The sequence below is a fragment of the Epinephelus moara genome, chromosome 10 (assembly GCF_006386435.1).
Source record: "Epinephelus moara isolate mb chromosome 10, YSFRI_EMoa_1.0, whole genome shotgun sequence".
NCBI classification, from domain to species: domain Eukaryota; kingdom Metazoa; phylum Chordata; class Actinopteri; order Perciformes; family Serranidae; genus Epinephelus; species Epinephelus moara.
Genome location: NC_065515.1, coordinates 16,419,516 through 16,437,746, shown reverse-complemented (window position 1 = coordinate 16,437,746; position 18,231 = coordinate 16,419,516). Strand labels below are relative to the sequence as shown.

General features: G+C 41.3%; 1 protein-coding gene across 9 annotated transcripts in view; it reads right to left on the bottom strand.

Moving 5' to 3' along the window:
* The window catches only part of LOC126396319 (unconventional myosin-IXb), a 62,145-nt gene that overhangs the window by 18,255 nt on the left and 25,659 nt on the right, over nt 1-18,231 (bottom strand). For all 9 annotated transcript variants that reach the window (XR_007570565.1, XM_050054279.1, XM_050054280.1 and 6 more), the window contains exons 5-16: nt 10,962-11,056; nt 7,439-7,501; nt 5,603-5,702; nt 4,401-4,501; nt 3,841-3,970; nt 3,659-3,748; nt 2,372-2,488; nt 2,076-2,210; nt 1,491-1,612; nt 1,174-1,315; nt 871-1,066; nt 399-474 (exon numbers count right to left, since the gene is read on the bottom strand). Coding sequence is in view for 8 of the 9 variants with exons in the window: in XM_050054279.1 (XP_049910236.1) it covers nt 399-474; nt 871-1,066; nt 1,174-1,315; nt 1,491-1,612; nt 2,076-2,210; nt 2,372-2,488; nt 3,659-3,748; nt 3,841-3,970; nt 4,401-4,501; nt 5,603-5,702; nt 7,439-7,501; nt 10,962-11,056 (1,367 nt within the window). In the remaining variant the exon portion in view is untranslated. The remainder of the gene's footprint in view (nt 1-398; nt 475-870; nt 1,067-1,173; nt 1,316-1,490; nt 1,613-2,075; nt 2,211-2,371; nt 2,489-3,658; nt 3,749-3,840; nt 3,971-4,400; nt 4,502-5,602; nt 5,703-7,438; nt 7,502-10,961; nt 11,057-18,231) is intronic.

Here is an 18,231-nt window from a genome sequence, read left to right as displayed (position 1 = left end):
TGACATCGTCCTTCCTCATCTCATCCAGCACCACAGGATAAATGTGGAGGTCCACACTTCACCAACCATTTGAAACATTTCCTTCACCTTCAACAAGGAGCATCAAACTGGAAACATGTTGCTGTGTAGTTTTTACGTGAAGAAAAAGGTTGCAGCTTCACGAAGGCTGTATATTACATAGATCACATTTGAAATAACCAGTCTGTGTGAGTCATGAAAGAAAAGCAACAGAGCAATTAACAACAAAGTAAACAGGACGGACAGTCTGCTTCCACGTCCACAGGTGCTACAGCAAACAGATTCCTCAAGAGGAAATAGACCTGACAGTTAAAAAAACCACACAAAGACACAGTGGGACAAGTTTTAGACTTTTACATACAATAATGTAAATTACTTACTTGTACATTCTGTCTATTGGGGCATTGGATTGCTGAAGCTCTCCTAGAGGAGTTCTGGAGGCTGGACGGACAACACCTAAAACAATCAAACAAAGTTAACACAAATTATTGGCGAGTAAAAATAAGAAGGCTTTCAGGTTGAATAAAAGGTGATCACAGTCACATGACTGCAGCAGTTTTTGTTGTTTTGGTTTTTATCTTGACTTTATTTGGTCTTGGTAATCCACGTAAAAAGACTCCTATGTCAGTGGGCTGCACATGAGAGCACCACAACAGTCTGGAGGAGTGAGAATGCACTTTCTCCATCAATAATACCTTTACAATGATTCTGACTAAAGACTAGAAACAAGAATATTAGCCTTAGTTTAGCATTAGCACAATTCAAAGAGTGTCAGCAAGCTATCAGCTACAAAAATAGAATGCTCATTAATACACCTGAGGATAGGCTCACACTCCAACACCAATAATGTACCTGCAGTTTTGGCGGCCCATGTGCGGCCAGCTTCATTAAAAGCAGCCATGCCCCTGATGGTGGCGCGCAGGATGCCCCATCGAAACATGGCCACCGGGTCCATGCCGATGAGCTGCCGCACGTATGCACGGTCGCTACTCCGCAGCAACGCCACAATGTCTGGACGCATGTGGTCTGTGTTCTTCTCCCGGAAATCCTGGTGAGGTCAAACAAATCAAATTTAAGCCATATTCATGTATATCAGTATAACTGAAATCCTCTTGCTTTTGTTACTTGACATCTTCTCTGTGTTTTGCTTCTTACCTTGACTTTATATTTGACTTTCCCAGCAAAGTGTCGAATGACAAAGGCGGGCTCCATCACTGGTGTGGGGACAAAGTATTTGTTCCCCTGGTGCTGCTGCTTGAATTTGGCTAATAGTGTCTCATCTGTAGCGTGGGGAAAGCTGGAGCACAGGCATGGAGAGAAGGACAGAGGAACAAAGGTGGAATAGAAAGAGGAGAGGAAAAGAAAATATTAATATTAATAGAGACCTTCGACTGAATCAAAACAAACTTCATCCCAACTCGCAGCTATGAGACATGAATAAAACAGTGTGAATCGCCTGCAGCTGTTCTTACTTGCTCTCCTCATCGAGCAGGTAGAGCAGGCCGGTGGGTTTCTTGCTGATGAGATGGATACAGCCCACATTGTCTGTGTAGTCGATATTGTGCCAGGTGATTCCCTCTGCTTGATACTCCTCCTGGTTGAGGCAGAACAGAACATTTTGGTGAATAAGCTTGAAGGTGAAATCAAGTCAAGCTAAGAACAATTTCACTGTTGATCTTTTTACCTAAATTATTTGACCTATTGGTGTAAATACTACAGTGTGTGTGCTAAAAGATGCAACAGTATACATTTTTCTAAGTCAAGCTTGACTAAATAACTAAATATTTTAACAATAAATTAATCTTTGATTCATATTCCTGTTTAACCAGGCTCTTAAGGTTAAGATAAACTAGCATGACCTAGCAGGCATCCTTTACTCCCTTCAGAGAGGAAATGTTTGGATGACTCATCATTTGAGTAGTCATTATAATAAACACAGACCAGAGCAGAGAGTCGTAAGTTTGAATCACAGGGCAGCAAATCCTCTGGTGGTGTGTTGTTTCTGTGCGTCATGTAAGAGGATTTGGGAGTGAAGCAAATGAAACGAGACCACTCACCTGCTCCAGGTTGAAGATGTGATGGTTGAAATAATACTGCAGCTGCTCGTTTGCATAGTTGATGCAGAACTGCTCAAAGCTGTTGGTCTCAAAGTCCTCAAAGCCAAAAATGTCCAGAACACCGATGGACAAACACTGGAAAATAGGACCATGAATACAAATGAGGCGCAGGAAGGGGAATGTATCCCAAAAATAACAATTTCTACAGCATTTAATGATGTAGACTTTTTCTGTCACATCAAAATGAAATCTTTCAGGTTCGATTGTTCTTGTGTGTGAGAGCGTTTGTGTCTTACCGGGACAGATTCCTCCATATCTCTCTTGTTAAGCAGTGCGTGATTGATGCGCAGGACGATCCAGTCAAACAAGGCGCTGTACAGAGATTTGGCCATGGAGTCTCTGGCTGTGATGGCCTGATGGCACAAAGAAAGATGATGCTTATTGTAAAGAAAACTTTGATAAATGTAATCAGAACACAAGCAAAGGTACCATTTCATCAGTGGTGGAAAAAGCACTTAGATCTTTTACTTTAGTAAAAGCAGCAGAAGAAGTAACATTCGTGCATTCTGAAGTTTTACTTTAAGTATATCACAGGATGTCTTCAGGTATCAGGGACTTAAATTCAGTGTGACCTTTAATAAGATAATTTCTAACCAAATTTAAGACCAAAGTTTGGACAAATCATCTTTTTCTTATTAAAGCATTGCTGGTAAGTTTAAAGGTAAGTAGTATATATGTGGTCCTGTGCAGAGGTAGGTCTGATGTAGTAATTTGGATACTAGAGTGAGGTAGTTTAATATACATTTTGTCTACAGGTAAGCACAAGAATAAAGTAGTAAGACAGTATCAGGTTCAGAGGTATTTGTAACATCAGAACTGTGGACGCTGACGCAGAAGAGCTTGACTCTTTTTGACATAAAAAGATTGAAAGTTAAATTCTTTGTAGAGATTAAGACCTCACAAATTAAAATATTTGTAAGACTTTGTGATGACTTTTAAGGCCTAATATTTATTAAACTGATTTTAAGACATTTTAAGACTTTTTAAAGACCTTCAGCCACCCTGTATAAATATTCACATCAAACAGGAAGTATACCAAAAGTAAAAGTAATGGCCCATTTCATTATAATATTTTATACTATTAAAATAAAATTAGTGATGCATTAAAGTGTCCATCACTTGTTGAATCTTTATATGCTGCTGGGTGTCTTGTAAATTTCCACCAAGGAAATCTTATTCTTTATTTCCTAGATTAATGATACAAAATACAAAGTAAATCTTTACTAAAGTCTGTCAAATAATGTAGTGGAGTAAAAAGTGCATTATTTGTCTCTGAAAGGCAGTGGAGTAGAAGTATAAATGACCAGAAAATGGAAATACTCAAAAGATTTTAAGATTTAAAGAAAAAGGAAGAGAAAGCAGAGAGGAGAACATAAAAAGTCAAACAAAGAGTCATTATACACTGACTGTAGGTGTGGTGTCAATAAAAAAGAAGTAGGCATACAAGACCACCAATTAGTGTGCAGTTGGACACTATTATAGTAATGACAGGTTGGTGATGTGTCCTCTAGGCTGGTGCCTACCTCAGGGTGGCTGTAGGGGAGGATCAGCTTGTCGTTGACTGTCACTGTTTTCCTCTTCGTCAACGCCTCAACCAGCAGCTCCTCTTTAACCTGAGAGGGAACCACACAGGTTAGTGCTGATAATCACAGACAACTCGCTTGACACAGTGAAGTATAGAGTCACACAAAGACAAACACGTTACCTTCAGCAGGTCAGAGAGTGTAGCCAGGATCTCTGGCGGTCCCACATCCAAGCCCTCATCACGTCCGTTCGACTTCCTCCTGTAGGTCACGTTGCCCAGATACAGGATGGCCGAAAGCACAGAAAAGATCCTGCAACACAGTCACATAAATTGCATAAGTTGACATAAGCGACAGTGACAATGGAGTCATATGACACATGCAGTAACAGTGCTACACATGTTGTTCCTCAGTCTTATTGTCTGGTCATGTTCAATAACTAGTAAACTGAATAGAAGCATTGTATGGAGCCGCATCCGCACACTGTTTCTAATAAACTGCTACATTAGCCAATTGGATGCAGCTATTGTTGGTGCTCTTAAAAAGTCTCTTTGTTGTAATTTATATTTTTGGTAATGTGACTCAACGCTCAGACCGAAATAACTTGTTTCCAGCACTGAGTGGAAAAATGCTTCAGGATGGATTTTTTACACAATCCCTTCAACATGTCTGGAAGAACATTGTGTCTCTCTCCTGCATGACACACAATATATACGTTGAGCATGTTCATGGATTCACTTACTGTTTCTTGGTGGCCGGGAGGAAGCCAACCATCTCCATTGCCTGCTGCAGCCTTTCAAAGTCATGACGCAGGTCTTCCTCATCTTCAATCTTAAAGTTTTGCTACAAGACAAGACAAGACAAGCAGTTAGTGGGGGACTGAAATCACCATGACGTTGCGCCAACAACAACAATCACTGTTGTAAACATTTAAAGATATACAGTTAAATGCTGTAGTCCGAGCTATCTGACATTTCCGCTGTGCTTATTGTATGTACTGTGTTGCTTTAGCAGTGCCTTTGATGAACCAAAGCAGGATAGTTAAACCATGTACTTCCAACAGAACAAATGTGTGGGGAAAGAAAACACTTGTCCTGCACAGAGTTATTTTACATACATTCAGCCAAATTCTCAGGAGACACAGCAAAATGTATTTTAGCTGCCTCAGTTTAAGTATACGTGTTATTTAGTATATTTTCACTGCTTTACTTGCACACTAACTGATCGAACCAGCGGTACTAGCAACTCCTGTGTTTTGCTAAGTGAAGTGATTGTTTTTGTCAATGGAGTCTGGTGACTTTGAGATTCAGTCATCAGAAAGGGCTGTCTGATGGCAAAATATAATAATAAAATAAAATATTCTAAATATAGAGTACACTTAAACTGATATTGTTTTTTTTTAGGCGGGCCTTTTCTTAGGTGGCTAAAACTAACCTATTTAAGGCAGCATTTGCTCAGCATCATTTGATTTTATTCTATGTATGTGACGCAGGGGGTTTTCTACCCAGAAGTTATTGAAAACAAACATTGTGATTTGGTCTTTAGAGATGAGAAGAAGAAAGCAGAGCCCCACAATGGACAGACAAACAGGTGAAAAAAAGAGGTGGATAAAAAGGAGGGTGAGAAAAAGGGGGAATAAAAATGAGGGAGAGAACAAAGACTGCTTCATTAACATGCAGTGCACATGTGCGCAGTGAGCTGGGAGTGTATACAGCAGCTTATTCAGGAGCTTGACAGTCTTCATGAATACAGGGTTCACTCTGAGTGAATTACAGTGTTACCTTAAAGGTCAAATCACACTCAACAATGGGTTATAGTTCATTAACACCCTTTCAAGGATATTCACTGGGGTTGAGCAAAATGAACAGAGTAGGATGACAAAAAATGATTTTTACTGTTTATATCAAACTATAAACTACTTGATGTGAGACCAGTGTACTATACCTGCTTGAGGTAGAAGTATTCTTCAGGCGGCAGCAACTTGAACTCCTTCCTCTCCTCTTCTGAAGCTCCCAACAACAGGTAGTAAAACACGTGGTAATTCCTGGAAAAACAACACATCGATCTTAAAGCCTGTACTGCACACACACTGTACTCACACCAAGTTATTACTGCAAGAACATTTTCTTTAGACTGCTCTTAACTCTTATTTGCACCAGTCATTTGTTTGTTTTATTATGTGGCAGGCAGTTATCAGTGGATATAAGCTTTGTGTTTATGGGCACAAATAAGGGGGAGTTTTGGTTATAAACCAAGAGTCAACACATTGTAAAAAGCTAATAGAACGGACACAATGCCTGGGGCTCAGTGATATCAGTTTTCCACTCATGCTATCAGTGGGCAGGTAGGCAGATCGGCAACAAAGCTTTGTTATAAAAGCACACAAGTGTAATGAATTTCCACACTTATCACTAAGAAACAATTACATCATACAGTGGAGTCACTCCCTGACTAGACAGGCAGAATGCACTGTCAATGGCAACTGTAGGCCGGGTGACAAACAGTACACTGTGCAGGTGGCTAGTAGCCTGAAGGTTACGGAGGCAGGCTCGTCAGTGGAAGGTGACAACATTTCCAAAACTAGCGGGGAAAATCTGGACAGGAAATGTGAATGTGTAACGCTCTTCCCACTCAAAAAGGCTACAGTATATTTTTATACAAGACATCTAGTGCTTCAGCTGAGCTGCTCAGTGGTAGCTTGTGGTTTTAAAGACAAACACACATGAGAGGATTTTTAACTTTACAGATTTTAAATAGAAAGTATAAACCATGACTTGTATAATTAGAAAAGGCTTTCCTGCGCTATAACAGTTAAATCTACACTACAATATGGAAACATTCTTATATTGGTTTCACTGGTGTACCAGTTTAAACTAGTCTTATCAAAGTCTGTTCCTTCTTTTGACTCATTCATTAGTGATACATATTACTGCAAATGAAATGACAGTGGGGGATTTGATCACTCCCCTAACACTCTGACTCTATTTCCTAATTACCCAACCTAGATATTTGTTTGCATATTAGTCACACAAGTAGCAACAGACCTGTGGTCTAGTCGGCAGTGAATGTCACAGTGAGTAATAAAGGGTTTGCCTGACTTGTAGAAAGGGTGAGTGACGACATGGGTAGTGGGGACAGGAAAGTGTTTTTTTTTTCTTATGATTGTATCTCTGTAGAGCAACAGTTAAAGCTGTAGTAGCTATATAAAAAATAACTTTACTTCGTCACTTATAATATAAGTACAAGAGAGAGATAATCTGTCAAAAAAGAAAAATCAGGTTCCTCCCACACTATTGTTTAGCTGTAAAATGAGAACGTTTGTGACCTGGCCACCATGGCAGAAACCGTCAAATCGAAAACTCAGCAACGCCCACCAGTTAGAGCAAACTTTCTCGTTTTACAACAAAAAGAACACTAAAATAAGTTTGTGAAAACATCTGAAGCGAGAAACAGGCAGTGCAGTCACAAAATCTTGATTCATGTGTTTAGCCCTGTCTAAATTGGCAGCTTGACCGCAGTTCACATGCCGTGATTGACAGCTGCGTTAGAGACTCCTCAGCTTTGATTGGTTGTTTTTTATGAGCCGCTGTAGATTCTAGCATATGACATTAGATGCACAACGAGTCAGAGGAGGAACCTGATTTTTTTTGACAGGTTATCTGTCTCAAAGACTGAAGCTGAACTTCATATCCAACCATCAGAGGCTTCCCCTGTTTGTACAGAGGGCACCATGAGGGTCAGTGGGGGTTAAGGGTCAAGACCCCTCCTGTGCCTCCTCACCTCTCATTCTTCTCTCTGGAAACCAGACGGGACTTCTCCAGGAGATACTTCTCCACCACAGCCCTGTAAGGCAGAGAGGAAGAGAGGGAGGGGGGAGTAGAAGCAGACAAGGAAAAAGGGGAAGAAGAAAAACAATGAGGATGAATCACTTAACACTAAAGGTCACTCGGCTCTATCTGAGTGTGTGTGTGCTTGTGTGTGTGCGTTTTCAGGTCATATGTGAAAGTGAGCTGGTAATAAAAAATGAGGGGTGGAGCAGGAGGGGAAGTGAGGACAGATGGTTGGAACAATCAAAGACTGAACAAAGCGTTCAGATACGGTTAGATGGATCATGGCACATCACATAGCAACACACACGCACGACCACAAACAGACAGCTTTGGCATTAATTCATTTTATATTTATATTAAATGTATACTATAGATGGAAAGAGGAGACTGGAAGGCTACTGCGGGGGTAGAGGTATGCTTTCAGACCACTGCAGTCATGAGATATGCACTAAAAGCAGTGGTTTTACCCACTACACCAGGCCAAGGCCATAAAGTTGTCTAAATCAGATTTTATAAGTAAGAGTTGTTTTTTCTATAGCCAGGCAAAAACAACACTGACGCCAGTCCTCATGACACACTAAGAATAGAGCTGTGCTGTGAGAAACATAGTTGTGTCCATCTGCTAAAACTGCAGCCACAACTATAGACAGCTTAACTGAGACCAAGTTCATACATCTGCTGCATAGATCCGCTAGTTCGGTTTTTCTCTTAACAGTCTGCACTGAAATTTCTACGCAAAAAAAAAAAAAGGACTGTTATGAATATTATAAAAATACTGGGGTAGGTGTCATAGCCATGATCACACCCACAGATACTAGTTAACCTTAATTTACAATGGGTAAATATATATTTTTTTTTATCATGCAAGTTCAAGATGTATACGTATAAAGAAGTATCAGATGTTTTTGATGGGGCATAGCCTTCTTGTGCACCCAAGGGACAATCTCTGCAGCTCAAAAATGAAGCCAATGTGGAAGTGACACAAACTGCAGTTCCTCGTATGGCCACTTGAGGCTGGCTCCAAAAGCGAGTCAATTCCCACAGGCATCCATGTTACAATGCGTTTTTTGTCTGTATGGCTAATTTCCCCAAACATGACTAATGTACTGGAGATTTTTATATAACTCACCCTTTTAAATGTTATTAAGACTTAAAGTTATTCATAGTTAAAGGTGTGGCTGCTTTGACTAACATGTAGGTGCTTTCTGTTGATGCACTGGTTAGGTAACACAACCACACTGTAACCCCACATTCACAGAGTATAGGTGTAGCTGTAGCACATTATTTCAGTGTGTTTTCAATTGATGACAGCTAATTGTAACATTTCGTCTCCTAAATAAGTCTAAAAGACCCTCTAAGAAGTCGAATGTTCAATTTTTTCTGGTAAGCACATTTTGTTATATTGGATTGAAGCCTGTTTATTCCTAGCGAAAATTGGGATTCACGTTATCACAGTTAACCACAGCTGTAAATGCACTGAGCTAATGAAAATAGCAGAGCTTTAGGGTTATCTTATCTCAAACCTGTCGTCCAAATATGGTCACTTCTGGCTCAAAAAATCCAAGATGGCAACTGCCAAAATGCCAAACTTGCAGATTCAAAATGGGAGTCTCCAAACCAATGGATGACATCACAGTGGCTATGTCCATTATTTTACACTGTCTACAGGCAACTCAGAGGATGCTATATTCGGCTGTTTCTGCTCTGACACACTGTCTGTCTGTCTGATAAATACCTAGAACCAGTTAGAGGAATTTGACAAAGGTCAAAACATCTACTTACAGACATACAGGCCATGTGAGAGTTTACTGCTTGATGCTGCTTCTTGAAAAAACTCAGCCTAAGTCCCCTAAAACAGGCATCTGAGCTTGTTAATGTGCCCAGGATTTTGAACGTTTTGGTACATGTGGAGATAATTTGTTTCAGCGAACCCGTTTCACACCTGAACCCTTTCCAGGATAAATTCCAGTAAATGTTGCAGTTGGACAAAATGTCTCATTGGCTCTCATATTTACATCTTGGTACAGTATGTTTGTAGAAGTATTTTCGGGGGGTTCTGAGCATGAAGGGCCACCACAGGAGACAATGTGAGAATGTGATAGCTCCCTAAAAGATCTGATGGAGAACAGTACACGTCTGCAGGAATGTTGACAGAAGTCTCCTTTCAGAAGAGCACAGAGGAGCCGACTGACAAACTGGCCGTACAGTATATCTGTCACCGTATATCAAAGAGTAAAAGAAGTCTCACAACACATCCACACAGAAAGATAAATACTGCACATGTTCATGCTTGGACATATTTCACTGACACACCACCTCCTTTTTACACCCCCTCTAAAGTGTGTGTTTCTCTTCATTGTTCTGGTCCATCTCGTTCAGATCCCAGTGAGGAAGGATAAGCTGGACAGAGAGTGGGAGAGAGAGCATAAAAACATCCCGTCTGTCAGTTAGTCAGTCTGCTCTCAGAGAGCAGAGCAGAGCGGAACAGCAGCCTTTCCTTTGTTAATCTCCTCTATTGACTGTGTGAATGGCTGCCACTGGAGATGGAGAGATAGACAGGCAGCTTTTGTTACGGCTTCAGAGCAGAGTTGTGATGCTGCGCTGAGTCCAATATGTTACTGATGTGAAGCAGAAGGATACACTAGCACTTACAGTGATGGGAAACTACATGAGGCGTTTTAGGCTGTCTCCATTCATAGCTCTTAGCATTTCCTTGTTTGAGTAGGTTCCCTTTGTAGCACAGAAAAGCACCAGGCAGTGAAAATCTACTCTACTGATTGGATTATAGACCTTTCTCAGGGTAAGCAATTCAATAAAGCATGATGGTGCCATTAGGGGATGATCAGGTTGGGGATGCCCACTTACTGTGGAGATGAGCAGCTGTCGCCACGGGCATTTACACATTTCAAATCAAATTTTATTCCTAGTATGAAACGTTTGTATCTTATCCTGAAGGAAATATGGTCCTGTTAGCTTTTATTCTGAGCACTGCACTGAATATTATCTGCAGGCCGTCAGCTTTTGACTCTTTCACAACGATAGCATAACATTTTCTTTCTTCTTTTTTAAGACACTGTATTGAGCAGCTGTTCCCCTCTCTGAATGAGGCAATGAGGAAGTGACACAGCTGACCAGACTTTGATACAGCTCCTAACTAGAGTCTGACTGCTGAGAAAAAGGAAGGACGTGCTGGTGGTTGAAAGTTTCAGTCTCCACACACACACATTGCACAGAGGGGGATCCACATGACCAGCCATTAAAAGAGCAAAGAGGAAGATATTAGCTGATAGAAGTGGAAGACCCTGTTGACAGGCTACAGGAAGAGGACACAGAACAGAAAAACAATCATTAACATGTCCCTGTATGGTGCTGTACTGCAGATAAAGGCAGCGTGGCTTGACCTAATTTGTGTGAGGTTTTTTTGAGAGTGGTCTGTTGCAAATGTACTCATGCACCCACTGTTCATTACTCACCCTCTGACCACTCCATTCTCCAGGTAATTCACCTGGATGAATTTACCAAAGCGGCTGGAGTTGTTGTTGTGGGCTGTCTTGGCGTTCCCAAAGGCCTGACAGAGACAAGACGACAGAAACACAGGGTAAGTTTCAGAGCATGAAGTCAAAAACATGCAGGGCATTACAAAATCAACCAACAACTTTTCAAGATTACTGCAATATCACTATGGTTGTGTTTCTTCTCCATTTGTCTTCATCTTTTCGTCAAATAAACAGATGGGGTAACTGTCTTATATGTGAAATACAAAATGTTTCAAACATTGTGGAGGGGGCAGAATGACAACCTTCATACCAGGCTTGATTTTACGATTATAAGTCTTAGTTGCTGAAGACAAACTGGCTGTTTAAAATCTCTTCCTGCTTACTGTTGAGGTTTTGAAACTTAATTGTGACCTGTTGAGTTTCAAACCTTATATGCTACTGAGTGCAACACAATCAGGGAGTGCCCGCACATGTTTGAGCACCCTCAATGCAGTCAACAACAACAACAACAAAAACAAATCACCATGACAACAAAGAAACTAGATAGTCAAGGGGTTAAGTCTTGCAGCTGAGATGGCAAAAGGGGGTGGGACTATGTAAGTGAGAGTGTGCGTGTGCGTGTGCGTGTGAGTGTGAGTGTGAGTGTGGGTGTGGGTGTGGGTGTGAGTGTGGGTGTGAGTGTGGGTGTGGGTGTGTGTGTGTCAGCATGCTTGTGTGTTTATGTATGTTGGGGGTTTAAGGACGGGGCGAGCATCTGCAACTCGTTGTCCCCTCTTGCCCTCCTCTCACTCTCTTCCCATCCATCTCTTTCTTTTCTTTCCTCCTTAAAGAGCGTTTCCCTCATTCTCTTGTGCACTGTTCATGTGTGTGTGTGTGTGTGTGTGTGTGTGTGCATGTGTGTGTGTGTAAAAGAGAGAGAGAGCATAGGTCAGTGATGATAAATGAGGTTGGGACAGCCGTTGTGTAGAGCAGTGTCACAGACAGAAACAGAGAGGACCAGGGTTTCTCTCCAGGCTTCAGACTCATGCTAACCCAGCCAGGGGCACACAGAGCCCAGCTACCAGGGGCCCTGTTTACTTCACTGATACGGCAACAGAATAGCACTCTTTTTTCCCCCCTTCATGATGCACATGCTCACATGGTTACAGATAGACAGATACACACACACACTCAACAAAAGGCCACCGCAGGGGAAGTTGACTAAGTGCATGTTAAATAGGAGCCACATTGTATCTTCCAAAGCTGTTGCAGGGTGAATTTGATACAGTGGTGTTGAGGCTGATTGGACTTGAGGGGCTCAAACACACACACACATACACACTTACAAGGTCTTACTGGGATTCCTTAGGATGAACCTTTGACCTATTTCTGCTGCTTACATAGACCTGCAAGTTTTTCCTTTATTCTTTTCCTTTCACTAAAAATGTTCTTCCCCTTTAACCCAGTTTGCACCGATATAATTCTGCACCAGCTTTCTTTTTTTCAGTGTACTAAAATGTAATTTTAAATTACTTCTGAGACCTGAGGGAAGTATGAGGCAAGAGTTATTGCTTGTTGATGGATGACACAGATGCTCAGTTGTCTCTTATCCATGACCAGAATTATCTTCAGACTAACTTGGACTTGCTCAGACAGGTCTCCTACCCACCCACTCACTCGGCTCACTCACCCACACTGTTTCTTCTTTTTAATTTTTGTGCATGTGTGTGTGTATACCACACACAAACTCTTCCACACCGTTATTATTCAATGAGTGTTTTTGTTGTATGTTTATTATGCCAATAATAATGTGTCAAATCCTACATTTATTTATTCAGGTGTTGCCTGTGTTTACAGAGCACAATGCTATCATTTCTGTTCCAGGTTTGAGGGTTAGTGTGTTTTGGCAATGATACTCCAAAGTGCCTCACTGCTCAATGCTGCCCACTGTGCCCAGTGCTGTTCTGATCACCCCCACTCCACAAACCTTGCAGCCAAGAGCACAAAACCCTGGGAAATCTCAGCAAAGCCCTGGCTGCTGAACCATGGAGGGAATGCTAAACATGTCACAGCATCATTCGTATTTGAACTTGCCCATGAGCGGACGATCTGATTGGCTGGAAGGCTCAGCAGGTATGGGGAAGTGGACTGACGGCTCACCAAACCGTGTCCATGGAAAGGTCTAATCTGCATTCTTACAAAATAGGGGTTGCTCTCAAGGAGGTTATGGAAGGAAAGAAAAAAGAGGGAAGGGAGAGTGAGAAGTAGAGAAAGGGAGAGAGAGAAACAGAAAGCAGAAGGGCTCAGCAATGTGCAGTGTGTACATATCTGCATGTTGTGGGTGCATATCCAGAGATCGTTTCATGACGTACAATTCTGTCTTAACTGATTCCTCTCTGCGGTGTGCCGGTTTCTCTGGCAGTCCGCTCCCCTGTACATTTCCACTTCAACAAAGCCAGGCCTATCCGAATGAAGTCTCACATCCCCATTCAGCCGCCTCACGAATACACACACACACAGAAAGACACATACACACTTCTCCTTACAAACCAAACTAGGGGAGTGTCTCTAAAACAGTGCAGTTTATGAGCTGTTTCTCTCAACAAGGACAGGGGGCAGAGACGATAAAGTAAAAATTATATGTTTTAAAAAGGCATAAAATGTTTGGTGTAGTATAACCCTGCAAACAAACCCAAAAAAATGTTTGTTAGAAAACGGTCCAATGTTGTGTACAAGATTAAGTGTACACAGAAACAACAACTCAGATTTGCTGTTGGCTCTGAGAGTTGTCATACTCTCCCCCAGGCTGTGTGTGTGTCATTCATGCATCTGTCACTCTTGTGATGATCTGAGTTTTGAGTATTTTCTTTGCATAATTTCAACTTGCCTGTAACACTGGGAGAAAAGAGAAAAACATTTTTGTAAACCGTAAAAACATAAAGCTGGTGGTTTGGTAGTAGCATGCTATGACACTGAGGCACTGCTGCATCCTTTAAAGTTGAGCTGCTCAAAAGAGCTTCAGTTTAACGTTTCCACAGGCACTGCCAAGGCCCTGACACTGACACCTCACTACAGCATGGATACACTCACAAAAGGAGTCTAAATAGTCCAACCGTCACAAAGAGAGTTCCCACATTCAGAGGGCAACAGCAGGCACTCGTGCAAGTTCATATACTCCTCAATTACAGGTTAAACTGGAGAACCAAGCAGCAAGGTAATGAACTATATAATCACTGGTAGCTGTAATATTAAGGCAAAACATCAATGGTACTTAGTGAGAAAATAATCACTGTTTGTTGTTGTCCTGAATGTGAAAAATGCTTTGGTGAAATCACATGATGTTGGCAGTGATTGAATGAAACCACGTCTCTACACAGTTCCTCCTCTATGCTCGCCACTATATCCCATCAACTACACTTAAACCCCTTGAGCTTAACTCAACTGAACTGTTAACAAAGAATGGATTCTTTGACGTACAATAACGGCATCAAAAGCGCTCAGAGGGGCTGGCACTTCGATTCAACAACGGTGAATGTTCCAATGAATGCGGTTATACTGACCCACTTCATGACTTTACTGCATGAAGGTCAGGATATTCCTAAACACTTTATTTCTTGTCTTGAAGAGAATGACATGGCTCTACTTGGTTTCATGGGAAATGACTTTCAGTTCACTAAAAAAATGAAGGAACCTTTCACACTGCAGACCGTTTGAATATAAAGATTTTGGTGCCTCAAGGATGAGGAGATTACTCAATTAGTATTAGGCAAAAATGAAAAATATTGTGGTTGTTCTAGTATCAAAAATGTGGAATTTTCTACTTTATGTATATCATGATATATAACATTATATACCCTGTTAAATCAACATGTTTGTGTTTTGAACTGTTGGACAAAACAAGCATGATGACGTTTGCTTTGGGCTCTGAGAAATTGTAATAGGCATTTTACCTATTTTCTAATCAACTGATTAAATGGTAATAACAGTTGTTAGCTGCAGCCCTACTGATTTACAGATTTACATACAGAAGACAGCAAATGATGACAGAAACATTAATTCAGACACCAGAAAGCTTGTATGAAAAGTGGGGCCAGTTATCACGACAGCTACACAGCAGTAAATCAACTACAGTGGAAAACAAAGTAACTTGTGTTGGATGACAGCATAGTGGAAATAAAGTGGCGGTAGTGGTGGTGGTTGGGAGAAAAAAAACCTGTAATTGGTTCAGTATGCAATGGTTGAGTGTAATAGATGATTGTTATTATTAGCAAAGGCTGGAAAACAGATCAGACACTCGCAAGCATTAACTCTGGGGTAAATGCTATGCTTTGCTGAGCTGCACGGGAGATTAAAGGTCCAGTGTGTAGGATTTAGGGGCATCGACTGGCAGAAACGGTATATGATATTCATAACTATGTTTTCATTAGTGTATAATCACTTGGAAATAAGAATCGTCGTGTTTTTGTTACCTCGAAGTGAGCTGTTTATATCTACATACAGAGCAGGTCCTCTTCTACGCAGTCGGCCTTGTTGTTTGAACAGTAGCCCAGAATAGGAGAAGTTGTAGTTCTGCAACCTCACTGCTAGATGCCACTAAATCCTACACACTGGACCTTTAACAGATGTGTAACTACCTCATGGAGTCGGACTAACTCTGAGGTATATTAAGAAAACTACTTAAGCTACATGAGGGTCTATATTTCAGGGACAAAATCTAAAAACACACAGACGCAAAGACTGACTCAACAAACAAGAACAGTTGACACAAACAGAGCAAACCATATCACAATCTATGTCGAGCCCCTTGAGGAACTGGAGCAAACTGCTTTTTCTTTTTTTTTCTTTTTTTATTGATCTAGTGTACGAATTTCAACAGACCTCCTCTTTCAGGCATGTTCAGTCAGAACATTTCAAACCACAAAGGTATTTCAACATTAAGAGCATACATCGTGCATGGTGTCACAACTCATAACTGATTCCACTACAGAACATAGGGCTGCAATGTGCAATAGCACCATGAAAATGTGCAAAATATGGTCAGTGAAATAACTTTTCTGCAGCATTAAAGTTTTATCCTTAACTCTCTGTATCTCACATTATTTCCCCCACCCAATTCTCTTGTAAATATTCTTTATTGGTAAAGTGTGCATGGCTTTTGATGGTTATCTTTGCTGAAATAAGTTTATATATTAGTATCCGACATATGTCTAAAATACTAGCATCTGCAGTTTTACAGTACAATCAGCCCCATCTGTGACCTCTGCACTCTGTATGTTACTCTGCAACTTGGTCATGTAGACTTCTCAGCACAATCTGTAGTGTGGGAAATACAAATGTAATTTTTTTTGCTGTTATCAGGCAGCGGTTTACATCTTCAGATGGTATTTCTGTGATCTCAGGGGTGTTTGCTATCTAGCGTCTAAATAATTTGATCTACCCCCTGTATGCATGCATAATAATGGTCAAGTAATGAAGATGTCAGAGAGTTTGGACTAGTTAGAATAAAAGTTTCTAACATCAGTTTTGCTGCTCTTGTGGTCTGGTGTTTTACCAGATTGGAGCCATTTCAAGCAGCTCCACCCATGTCTAGCTGGTACCACATCAAACCTTAGCTTGTGGTGTGGTCAGAGCACCATGAATAGGCCCAGAAGTGGCCTGCAGAATGCTGCTGCATGTAAGCTGTACTTGGCCTGTGGAGAACAGCATATTCCACTCTTCAATATGATTCTGAGAAATGAATGACACGTGTGCATGACGCAGTGACTCAAACACAGTAATGCCAGCTTTTCCCAGACTCATACACAATGCCACCCAGCCTGACCAAATATAGCAGAGGAATAAAGAGGTGCAACCCATAACTAAGAGATAAACAATGGCTCAGCAGACAGAATGGCCAGCTCTGCACTTCCTGAACAACAATACAATACTTTGGTGTATCCACGCCCCTCAAGGCCCTGAGCTAACAGCAGAGAGAACTACTGCCGTTACTTCCCGTGTCGTAGCTGCTTCCTGTTAAAAGGGGTTCCGGATGATAGGAACTTCCTGTCTGAAGTTGCGAGACGGAGTGGCATGGAGGCTGGGGACTACCAGGAGGCAACTAGGAGGTCAGGGTACAATTGAAAGTCTATAAAATTCAATAGCATGGATAGATGGAAGAATATAGAGACTGTGACTTACATAAAACTTCACATCAAAATAGATTTAGTTAATGTTTGAGCAAGAAACCCTGGTGTTATTTGACTGATCGGTATTGATCTGTATTTCCCTATGATTGAACACACAACTCCAGTATATTGCCTGCAATGTGTCAGCCAACTCTCTGCAACAGAGGAGGGCCCTGTTGACCTTAAGAATAAAAAGGCTTCAAAGCCTGACAAAAGAAAACAGAAACACCAAAAGAGCCACGTAATAGAGGATCAACCAGTTGGACCAGTTTGCGAGTGACATACTCATTCAGAGCTGGTGAGCTGCTCTGCAGGCAGAAGCCCTGTTTGCTCAAACTGCAGAAGGTAAGGACAATCGCTCCTTTACCTGCATTATTGTCAAAACAAAGGGGGGAAATTTATAGAATAGAACAGAGTAGAATAGAATAGAAAGAAGTGGTACAATGGACTAAAGTAGGACAGCAGATTTCCCACATGGTTTCAGGTTGGGGTCATTTAATCTGCCAGAAACACAGCACACAGCCAGTCCAGCACCATAAACGATGATCTCATCTCCTCAAAATGTGTGACCCAGACCTGAAGACCTCCCCTATAGCTTGAGGACACACACATACACACACACACACACACACACACACACACACACACACACACATACTCATTTTCCACCTCTGTAACCTGATCTGCCTCCAGGACTAAAACAGAATCAAATAAAAACCTTTTGTCAGAGTAAAAAAAAAAATCCTTCATTTTGGTACATGCATCTATAAATAGATTCTACACTCCCTATATTAGACCTGGACTAGAATTTGTCAGGAAGGAACCACAAGAGGTAGACTATTTGTGTGAAGAGAAACTGCAGGGAACATCATTTCAGAGAATCTATTGCTTCCTCAGTAAAATGACACTTGTTTCATGTCAGCCATCTTCCGAGCATGCGCCTTAAGATAGCGGGTGTTGTCAAAACAGAATGGGAAGGGTCTCTTACCACGTATTAGTGTGGAAAAACGTTAACGGCAACAGCCTCTGCTTATGCTTTAACTATTCTGGGTAAAATGCAAATTTAGATGCAAAAACTTTGTCGGGGGGGGGGGGGGGGGGGG